The 11,400-nt window shown below is 44.3% G+C and overlaps 1 protein-coding gene across 1 annotated transcript; it reads left to right on the top strand.

The window, feature by feature from the left end:
• Nucleotides 1-542: 542 nt before the first annotated feature.
• Nucleotides 543-11,123, top strand: LOC306952564 (intraflagellar transport protein 52 homolog; the record flags this gene model as incomplete). Its single annotated transcript, XM_079543279.1, has 13 exons — nucleotides 543-661; nucleotides 968-1,055; nucleotides 1,878-2,007; nucleotides 2,761-2,836; nucleotides 2,923-2,994; nucleotides 3,848-3,974; nucleotides 5,791-5,877; nucleotides 6,492-6,560; nucleotides 7,316-7,470; nucleotides 8,586-8,673; nucleotides 9,796-9,904; nucleotides 10,392-10,537; nucleotides 11,082-11,123. 13 exons carry the CDS (start codon nucleotides 543-545, stop codon nucleotides 11,121-11,123), a joined length of 1,308 nt encoding a protein of 435 aa, XP_079399405.1.
• Nucleotides 11,124-11,400: the final 277 nt, after the last annotated feature.

Raw genomic sequence — 11,400 nt, 5'->3', positions numbered from 1 at the left:
ACAGAAGCCTTCCGCTGCCCGCGTTGCTCTGGCGACGCCTGTCGCGATGTGCGCACGATCTTTGTTCTGCCTTAATTTAAATGCCGGTGTACTGCTTGAGCACCGCTTCCCCCCTTTCTTTCCTCGAGTCCTTTTCTGACCGCTGCTGGGAGGAGGAAAAAGGGGGCGAGTGCTGTTCTGCTGTTCGCGCTGAGGAAGCTCGTACGGGAACGTTTCTCTTGTACGTGCAGCAGCGCCGCAACCACCACGCGGTTTCAATTAAAGCGCAACGCACCGCTGTGCGCTCCCGCCTCTGTGTCGCCGGGGGTGGGGGTGGCTGGACGGCGCAGCGCCCCCTGCCGGCGGCTGTCGGTAGGTCAACGCCCCGCTGTGCTCTCCCGCGTCTGTCACCACGGGGGGTGGTTGTACGGCGCAGCGCCCCCTACCGGCGGCCGTCGGTACGATCCCAGCCGCAGCGTTTCCTGGGAGATGCAGCACACCGCGGGCTGCTGCGCATGCGCGGGCGGTGCGTTACCGGGCGACCGCGAGCCGTTGCGTGCGGTATGGCGGAGTGCCCGCGGAACGCCATCGCCTTCAACGCTTCCAAAGGGGAAGCCTTCACTCCCGCCAGCGGCTACAAAGCCTGGCGTAAGAGGCTCCGAGCGAACTGGGAGATCCTGAGGTGAGGGCCGGGCCGCTGCTCTCCCCGTCCTGGCGGTGCTGCGCAGCTCGGCTGCCCGGCTCGGGGTGTCGGGGGCGCAGAAGGAAGGGCCTTCGTTTGCACGGATTTTGCTCTCCGTGAGGTCCGGGTTGTGGCTGCGCCGCGGGGCCTCGCTGGCGGTGCTTTGTGTTCGATAGGTTGTGAACTGTAAACCGAAACGAAGGGGTTGAAGCGACTGGAGTGATTTGCTTAACGTTTATTTGTCAGTTCTTAGTAATATTGTGGTTCCGGGCAAGAATGCCGTGTCTTTTTGTTGTCTGTTTGTAGCTTAAGAGGTGAGATCACGTCTGAGAAGCTCCTCGGAGTGAAACTGTGGATAACAGCTGGTCCAAGAGAAAAGTTCAGCGCTGCTGAGGTAAGAATCACAGAGTCACAGAATGGCCAGGGCTGGAAGGGACCTCAGGGATCACGAAGCTCAACCCCCCGGCCGCAGGCAGGGCCACCAACCTCCACACTTACTACCAGCCCAGGCTGCCCATCCAGCCTCCAACACCTCCAGGGACGGGGCATCCACAGCCTCTCTGGGCAGCTGTTCCAGCACCTCACCATCATTTGTAAAGAACTTCCCTCTGGCATCCAACCTAAATCTTCCCTCCCGCAACTTAAAACCATACCTGTTTGCACATGGGCTGTGCATTAAGCAAATCTTAAAACAACATAGAAGATAACAGCGTAGATGATTTTGGACGTTACTGCTTTGCGTGTATTTACACAGCTTGAGATTTGAATGCTTTTCTCGTAGCATCAAACTCACTGCAGGTTGTCAGAATCATCTCAGTGTAGCTTCTTCCGATACTTGAAGGGAGCACGTAAACAGGAGGGAGAATGGCTGTTTATGAGGGTGGATGGTGATAGGACAAGGGGGAATGGTTTTAAACTGAGACAGACGAGGTTTAGGTTGGATATTAGGAGGAAGCTTTTCATTCAGAGGGTGGTGAGGCCCTGGCACAGGTTGCCCAAGGAGGCTGTGGATGCCCCATCCCTGGAGGCATTCAAGGCCAGGCTGGATGTGGCTCTGGGCAGCCTGGTCTGGTGGGTGGTGACCTGCACACGGCAGGGCGTTGGGACTGGATGAGCGCTGTGCTCCTTTGCAGCCCAGGCCATTCTGCGATTCTTGCAGTCTTGCTGTTGCCTTCTTTCACTTACGATTTTTTTCTGGATGCTGGTTGTCTTTTAGTTTTCGGTTCTGAAGAAATTCCTGGAGGATGGTGGAGCCATCCTGGTGATGCTCAGTGAAGGCGGCGAGTCCAGATCTGGCACAAACATTAACGTTCTGTTAGAAGAATACGGGATCGTTTTCAATAACGGTAGTGGGGCTCACTGACACCTTTTATTCTTCCATTTCCTAGGAAAGCTAAGAGCAGTTCAGTCTGTAGGGTATGAGCTCTGCAGGTCCTGCACACAAAATGTGCCCTTGGATCTTTTCAGGATGTGTTTCTCTTGATGTCTGTATGTGCTCTATAGTGTAATACTGAGGCACACCGAGGGCTTTCCACAGGCACAGCAGCTTGGTAACAATTTGGCCATCCCCGTACCTCACCTGAAGCAGCTGTGGCACTTTCTTGGAGGAGACCAGTAACGTGCAATCCGTTAGCTTTTGCACTGCCCAAGTGTAAATAAACTGTGTGCCTCAGCGTACAGGAAATGTTTGTAGGCTCTTTGATGGCATTTAGCCTGGTATTTTTTGTGTTCCTTTTTTTTGCTCTCTGTTTTTTTGTGCGTCAGTGCTATTGGTCATCATCACGCTTTAGGAGATGTATTAAAAACTTTGATAAGAATTCTTTTAACTTTTCTTTTTTTTAGTCTAAGAACACGCAGAAGACATGTGGTCGTTTTTCCTAGTTTTATTTTGCAAATACAGTGCTGGTCTAAATCTTTATGTCCAGAAGGAAGCAACAGTGAAGACTGGCAGGAACTTTTCTGGGGGCCACGTGCCAGCTTTGCAGTGTTAGAAAGAAACATTCAAGGGAGCCCAGAGCTAAACTCATTTACATTGCTACGTTTAGCGTAGTGATCAGTTAAGGCACAGATTTCCTCTTATTTCATTTTTTTTATCCGAGATGCTGTTGTACGAAATGTGTATTACAAGTACTACCATCCAAAAGAAGCACTGATCTCTGATGGAGTTTTGAATAGGTAGGTATTTTGGCTATGTGCATCTTTACAATTAACTCTTTTAGCCCGTAGTGTTTTCAGTAGGCTTTGCTTTCAATTTGCTGTAGGGGAATCAGTGAAGCTGCAAGAAAAAGAGGGCTTGAGACAACAGGTGAAGATGGGAGCGGGCTTGACTCACAGTAAGTGTTTTCCTTTGGGGCAGCTGGTGTGAAAAGCTTTAGCCTCCGTGGGCAGGAATTTATTTAGCAATTTATGTTGAGCTTTTCTAACGTATGTATGTCAGTTAGCTTCTTGCTTCCCAAGGCTTTATCTGGAAAGAAGGCTGTTCAGTGACTCTTGATAGCAAGTAAAGAGCAGGAATGATAGATAGATTTTTGAGGGGAATTATTACTTTCTTGACCAGATATTTCCCCCCCCCCCCCCCCCCCCCTTCTCTCTGTATTTGAGTTTGATTCAACATGAGTAGGCATGAGCTCTGGTTAGTGAGCGCTCTAGCTGTGGAGAAGAGGAACCCTGTTTCTTTCCAAAGAGTTTTAGCTGAGGATCAGGTAGATGTGTTGCAGTGTTGAACTTCCTGTCTGTCTGTGCTGCTTTATTCTGCCGAGGAGTGAAGAGACATTGAGAATAATGCAGCTTTTCCACAAATAACTTCAAGTGTTTTTATTTTTTCTTGCTGCTAGTTCATAGACTAGTACAGTAAATGTGTGGATGATGACAAGGAAGATGATGAGCGTAAGAACGTTTAACGTGTTTATTTGTCTGATTAAGTTTGCCTGCTCTTCTCTCAGGTACATGAGTGTGCAAACAGAAATCTTTTCTTGTTTTTCCTTTTTACCCAGACACATTGTGAGCCAGGAAACACCTCCTAGAAAGTAACGTCATTATGGTGATCTGAGTTTCTCAAACAGGGCTCTTGGCATTCCACCATCAGCGCACGGTTAAACTTCTCAGCTTAGGCAGATAGTCTGTTTTATAGATGAGACGAGCCTATGTGATGCATGCAGGCACTTAAGGAGTCTGTATTTTCTGCAGAGCTCTCACTTTTGTGTATCCATTTGGTGCCACACTAAATGTGATGAAACCAGCAGTGGCTGTTCTGTCAACCGGATCTGTCTGCTTCCCCCTCAAGAGACCTATTCTTGCGTTCTATCAGCACGAGGTACGATTCTGCATGAAGCAAGCCACGTAATTTGAGCATTTAATGAGACTGTTACTTAGTTAATAGTGGATGAAGAAAGAGGACCATCAGCTCAGAGCTGGTAGATGTCTGTTATCTGTGCAGCTTTCTCGTTCATTAAAAAAGAGGAAACTACTAGTAGTGGATGGGTATAAGGAATTAGTATTGGTAGTGAACATTACCATGCTCTTTACTGTGTGTATAACTTGCTAACACTCTTGTGGGTTGGTTTTTTTTTGTACCTTAGGAAGGAAATTTTTCTTTATTTTTTACTGACGATGTCTGTCTTCATTCCCCACATTTGTCTGAAACGCACCCCGTAAATCAAAGACAACACAGCAGTGTGAGTGAACTTACCCGTGCACTTACTGCTGCATTTTGTGTGCAACTGTTGGAATAAGATACAATAAAATCCCTTCCCCCGACACAGGATGTGCACGTAAATCCAATGGACCTGTAGACTGATGTCTAATCTCGCACCCACGATAATCTTGCAATTGTTTGCATTAATGCAGAGATGTCTTCTTGTGACATGTTTGCCAAAGTGACGTAAAGCCTCGCTGGGATCAAAGGCTTGCTGGTTAGTGTTCTCATTTCAGGAGCGTGCTTGTTTGCGTGAAGTTCCGCGGGCTTCACCTCGTGGGTGCAGAGAAGTGTGTTTTCCTCTGAGAAATGCAGCAAATACACGGCGCTCCAAGTGCCATCCATGTAACTTCTTTGTACCTCCCAGAGATCTTCTGCATGGCTTGGTCACTGAGATGGAAACAGTGCCATGTCAGCCGGGTAGTTGTTCCTGCATCGTAACACTGCCGTGTGAATTCAAATAGATGGCGTCATTTTTCCTGTCTAGCTTGCAGAAACTGTAAAAAAAAAGATAGAAGATGAAGCGGGAGACAGAGCTTCTTTCTCAGGCAGAGCAGAGCAAGGTGCCAGAAGGAAAACAGGATCTATTGAAGCAAAGAGGAGATGCGGTAAAGAACAGCAACCAAAATTGAAGGAGTGGAAAGTAAGAGCAGGGGATGCTGTCTGGTTACTCTGTTTGGAATCAAACATTTAGAATTCAAGTTGAGCTTTGTTTGCAAAATGTGGAGAATATCAGCAGTTTGTTAGGCAGACTGGAGCTCTGAGTATCTTCAGTGCCATTGCAGCAGTCTGTATGGCTGTGTTATGCCTTGAGCTCCACAGCTGGTGCAGGAAGCACACGTGGTGTCTGGGTCTGTTGAAAGCTTCCTGTTTCTTATGTGTGCCCTCGTGGAGGGCAGGAGGGGTAATCTGGATAGAGAAGAACACCAAAGTTGTTTCCTGGATGCCTTTTTATGCACGTTCGATTTGGCTGAAGAGAAATAAAGGAGCCTGAATATTTTGCATTTCATATTAGAAGCAATGAAGTTATCAAACTCTTCTGTTGGCTGATGTACTCACGTGCTGTGCTGACATGCATGCATGTTGCTGTCCTTTAGGTTTCCATTTTTTGAACTTATTTTTTTGCTTCATCAATAGAAGTGTTCTTTTTACTGCCAAAAGAACACAAGTGCAGCTATTGTTGACGATACGGGATTTTTTGTCTTTCTAATGTTCAAAAAGATCAGTATTGTACTGAATTTATGAGCCTGCAGAGCATGTGCTCTTATAAAGAATGCTGCGCTCTTGTGAGCTTTCCATGTTTGAAACTGCCTTTGATGCTTATTCCAACATTTCTCATTTGTTTCAATTGCTTTGCAATTGGATGCCGTTAACAATTGCCTCCAAAACTGCAACTAGGAATGTTTTTTTTTAATATTGTGCTCCTTCTCAATAGAGCCAAGGTGGAAAGATGGCAGCACTGGGATCTTGCCACATGTTCAGCGATCAATACTTAGATAAAGAAGAAAATGGTAAGATCATGGTAAGTGAAAAAGTGTGTGTATTTCACGGGGTTATAAAGGAGTTTGAGCTGAATAGCTTCCTCTTGGCCAAGAAAGCTGTGAAAGTGATGCGGTGTGAGTCTCACCCATTGCTAACAGCTAACATCCTGGAGGCTTTGTCACAGCACAACCAGCAGAAAGGAGTTTGTAACAGTACAGCGTATTGCTTATGCTTCAGGACTCTGAGAAGCGTTTCCTACTCCTGTTGAGCACTCGTTGTTATTAAAATTGATCAGTCGGACTTTTGTGGTCTGTTACTTCTTAGCTTCTTGAGTGCTTGATTTTTGGTTCGTGATTAATAATAAACCTTTGTATATGTGGCTCCTGATGGGTTGTAGTGTGCTGTCCAAGTGTAGTGCGTAGCGCCCTTATTTGTAAGAAGAGGGTTTTCCTGAAAGCACACATCTCACACAGGGTGTGCTTCTTGTTCTGAATCACTGCTTCCATGAGCAAATAAAAATCCAAGTTTGTCTTTTCTCTCTAGATTTTCTTTGATTTATTACCCACTTTACTTCTTTTTTTGCTGTGCGTTATTAGATTTAATATGAATGAACTTGGGCCTTCCTGATTTTAATAAAGTTCTCCCCTTTTCCAGGATGTGCTTTTGCAGTGGCTCACAACATCAGATATTCGTTTAAACCAGGTGGACATGGTAGACCCTGAGGTAAGAGAGATCCTTCAGAAGGCAGTAAATAACAGAGGGGTCCAGCAGTGCTGGTTTTGCCAAACCGTGACTTAGTGCAGAATAGCTAACAGCCAGATGAATGCTGCTGTTGTTGTTGTTACAGACCCTTTATTTTGGATAGAAGGTGAAGAATTCCTAGACAGACTAGGAGAGAAAATGGCGAATAAAAAAATATATCTATTTCAGTCTGGGGTTGGTGCTTATTCCTGAAGCTGGCTGTGAAAGACCTTTCCCAGTTTGGCTGTTGGAGATTTTTTTGCTGTTCAAACTTAACAAGTTTGTGCTTCAGCTTTGAGCCTTCAGTCAAGAGAAATGTGTGAAGCAAAGACACATTTTGTTTTTCTGGTTAAACATCAGCCTTTGTATCAATTTTAGTTGTGGTTATTTTTTTTTTTATATCTGCATATGCAGATATTATTTTTATTCAGAAATACACATGACAAAATTGTAGACTGTGTGTACGAAAAGAAAGAGTCCTGCATGGTTGAGTGTTAAGCTGTCTCTTGATTTTAACAAGAACTGACAAATTCAGATACAGCGTCTGTGCAGCTGTGAACAGGGTGCAGCTAAGAATGGAGTCTGCAGTTTTCTGGTGTAAGCTGCACTGCAAGGGGTCGTGCCTGGTGGAGAATGGGGTAATTATTTCTGGATGGCGTTAGGGGAGGTGTAAACTAGTAAGAGACTGTAATTGGTTTGGTCTTCTTAATAATGTGCGTGTCTGTGTGTGTGTTCAGATTTCAGACTATACCTTGCTCCCAAATATAGCTGCACTGTCTGAGCAACCGCGGGTCTGTCTGCAAGGAGGAGATGAGAGCCCAAGAGACTTCACACAGCTGTTTGATACGTCCCTGTATGAGCTGGACACAACCGCCCTCCCTGCAGTTCTCAAGTCAGCAGCTCTGAACTCATTCATTTCTTCCTGTGCTACATTCTTTTTCTTTTTCTTTCTCCATTTTCTGCTTATTTTGTGCTTATTGTGACCACTTAGCAGAAGAACCTGAACTGCGTACCGCATTCTGACTATGGATATACCAGAGCTCTTAGGGTGATAGTGGGGTCTTTTCTTGTTCTGCAGGTTTGTTTCTTTTTCTGGTTTCACAGGTTTTCTCTTTGATATGAATTTTGCCGTAGTTTCTGACATTCTTTTTTACTTCTTCTATCAGTTGTTGCCTCAAGGAACTGGTACTTTTTGTAGAACTGCATGCAGTGATGTTGGGTACTTTCTGGAGGGATAAGAGGAGATACTGTCTGAGAGCTGGTTGTTTTTCCATTCATGTATTATTACTTGGCATTTACTGAAGCTCTGTTTTTTTCATCTTTGCATTTCCCAGCAAATTCTCTGCCTGAAGATTTATCTGCTGCTTGGTTTCATCACTTTTCTATCGCTAGCAGCTTTGCCCCATCTAACTTATGCTACTCAGATCGTGTAAGAACATGTTGAATGATAGCAGGCTTGGCACAGACTTCGTGAAACTCCACTGCTTGATGGACATCTCCTTCTTACTCTGTGTTTTTTCTATTTTCCCTAGATGTGAATTCGTACTGGAATGTCCCTTCTGATCCCATAGCAAATAATTTTTTAAATGGCTTTTGTTAGGAACTCTCTGAAGAACTGCTGAAATCCCCAGTCAGCTCCTTTTGGACTGGATCGCTTTTTCCTTTGTGCGTCCATCCCTTCAAAAGTTGTTTGAATAATGGAGAGCTGTGACTTCCTTCTGTTTTGTCATTCTACATGTCCATCTGTCATTGTCTGCTGTGCCATAACTTCAGTTTGCTTGCTTTCAAAGTCAGCTCTCACTCATATGTAGTGCTCTGGGTTCCTTTGAACAATGGGCGTCCATTTTTTTTGTGCCGTTCCTTTCTGCAAAATGTTGACCTTTGTGTCTTTGTGGAAAATTCACTTCTATAGTCCTTAATGCACGCAAGCACAAATTGTGTTATTTCTTTCCTCATACTTTGGGTTTTTGTTTTGTTTTGGTTTGGTTTGGTTTGTGCTTACTGCAGAGCTTACGAAGAGTTGAATGTGAAGCACGAACCTCTCCGACTCATTGAGCCTCAACTTGAGATTCCACTGCCTCCCTTGCAGCCAGCTGTAAGTATTCTTGCTGACACGGGACCTGGAGGGTTTTTGTTTCATATGGACACACTGTGTGTTGTTTCTGCGTTTCTTTCAAGAAAGAAAAGGGAGAGGAATACTGATCTTGCCACATATTTGACTCCTAAGAAGTAGCTTTTTTACACTTGTAATTTTAGTCAGCAGAACTTGGAAGTGTGGCATCTGGTACGGTACAGAAACTCTCTAAATCTCTACGAATGCCTTGCATGTATAATCACTTGTGTAGCTGCTCCTGGCCCTGTAGGGCTTTGGGTTTTTGCTTTTGCTGTGGAAACAGAAAGTGGTGTTTCAGAAAATAGTGGTGTTGTGATCAATAGAATTGTACTGCTGGGGGGGAGCCAGTCAGTTCCGCTGTTCTCTGACCTTCTGCATTTTCGGGGGAAGAAGAAAATAAAGTGTTGGTCTTCTACAGCAAGGGCTGGCCAAACTTTTACTTGCAGAGATTTGGACTGGCACCAACACCGTGAGCTTCAGTGGTGTCACACTTAGTTTTATGTCTGAGCTCTGGCACTGTGGCTTGTGCTTTGGTTTGACCACTGAAGAAATGTGACTGTGATACCTTACAGCTAGTTGCAGGGGTCAACTGGAAGTAATATCTCTTGCAGTGCTCTTTAAAAACAGGTTCATTTAGAAATAGAGTGCTCTTTTAAGCACTTGTCAGCCCTGTTAAATGCAGAGTCACAGTTGTGGCACATGTGGTGACTGCATGAAAAAGAAAATACCCTCATCCAAATTAGCAGAGAAATGCTTCAAGGCGAGTTGTTATGGTCTGTTTAGTACCTCGACTATCTCAGTACTAAATGGAATCACCTGGATGTCTTGGAACAAAAGTAAGAACAAACTGCAAATATAGCATCTGTAGTTGTTCTAGGAGATAATTCTGGCATTCTGGAGACTAAACTCTTGAAATATTGAGTTATTTTTGCAAACCACACGTGAGATTTTTAAAAGGATGTACGTTTGTACTCTGGGCTTTGGAGTTGCTTCTGATTCAATAAAAGGTTTATTGAAGTGCAGTCTAAAACTGTTGCCTTGGAGATTTTTGAAGTATAAGGAAAATAATTGTCAATAAAACACGCTCTCTCAATTCTCTTCCAGGTTTTTCCACCTATTTTCAGAGACTTGCCTCCTCCTCCTCTGGAGCTGTTTGACTTGGATGAAATATTTTCCTCTGAGAAAGCTCGTCTTGCAGAGATTACAAACAAATGTAAGCAGAGCAGACTGATTTTTTTCACACGTGTATATGCAAGTTTTTGTAAGAAAATAGGTGTTTAACCTGGTCGTAATTTATGGAAATGCACTTTTGTAATCCTGGGCCAAGTATGCTTTGAGTGTTGGAAGCTGGTTCGTGACTTACAGCTCGACACATCGGTTAGCAGCAGCATATCTTCCTCTTCCTCTCCCTGTCTTTTCCTCTTCCAAATGGGCTTTGATTTGTAAGCCTGCTGTTATTTTAGAGACTTGCTGGCCTCCCTTTCTATTCTTCTGGGGAATGGCTTTTGAAGTCAGCAGTTCAGTGTCTAGTACTGACCAGATGAGAACGTACTGGCTGCAGGAATACATGATGACTAGTTCTGTGAACCTGTTTGTATCCCCAGGATGCCAGAAATGAATGGAGATTGGCAGTACGTTTTTGCCCTGCTGGTACAGATGTGTGATGCTCACCTGCCTCTTTGCTTGCGATGCTTGTTTAGGTACTGATGATGACCTGGAGTTTTATATACAAAAGTGTGGTGATATCCTAGGAGTAACAAGTAAGCTCCCAGAGGAGAAGCGGGATGCCAAACATATTCTGGAGTACGTCTTCTTCCAAGTGGTTGAATTTAAGAAACGGAATCAGGTATTTTTAATAACAGAGTTACAAGTGAATTGTTGATACTGCCAGCACTAGGATGATACATCCTTGTAGCAGCTGCTCTTGTCACAGGGAGGAGATACAGCAGTGCGTAAAGGCACTTGATGGACAATAAAGTCGACGCCTGGTGTCTGATACAGAATACTTACAGTGGTATAGATTGCGTAGAGCTCAATTTACTAAGTCTCCCATTTATTTTAATTGGGGGGTACTGATAGTGTAGTTTGAGTAATTCCAGTCATTGACATGCACAACATGTAGAAGCAGCGTGCCCTCATGGGTGCTCCTGTGCTTGCTAACGCAACGATGTGGATGTGAAACCTGCATTGTTACTTACAAGGAGTATTGTGTTCAAATTGACAGTGAAGAAGTACTTTACGCTTATAGGCAGACCAGCTGTTTTTACTAACAAGTGTCTCAAATAGCTCGTTAAGGTCAAAATCTGACACTAGTTCTACAAACGATAGTATGCAATCTGTACAATGAAATGTTTTGTTCTGATTTTGTTCCTCCTTTCCTCTTCCCTAAGCAACGTGATACGGACGCAAGTGAAGCCCAGAATGGTAACTGAGACCTGGCTTTCCCCGGATGGAGAGGATCTGTTAAAAATATGCTTAGCAATTTTCTTCAACCTCTGTGTTCAGTGCATTGATTGAGACTGTCTGAGTATTTCACTGAATGTACGGATCGGTTACATGTAGCAGTTGGGATAACTAGTGCCTTTTGAGGAAATGTTTGCATTTTCCAGGTTATTTCCTGTTTTTCTGTTTCTTTATTGAAACTGCAGTTTTGTTCCATATATATATATATATATAAAAAAAAATCTTATGCTAAGAAAATCTAAGTTT

This window comes from Tetrao urogallus (assembly GCF_951394365.1).
Source record: "Tetrao urogallus genome assembly, chromosome: 16".
Taxonomy (NCBI): Eukaryota; Metazoa; Chordata; class Aves; order Galliformes; family Phasianidae; genus Tetrao; species Tetrao urogallus.
This window is presented reverse-complemented; position numbering and strand designations above follow the sequence as displayed.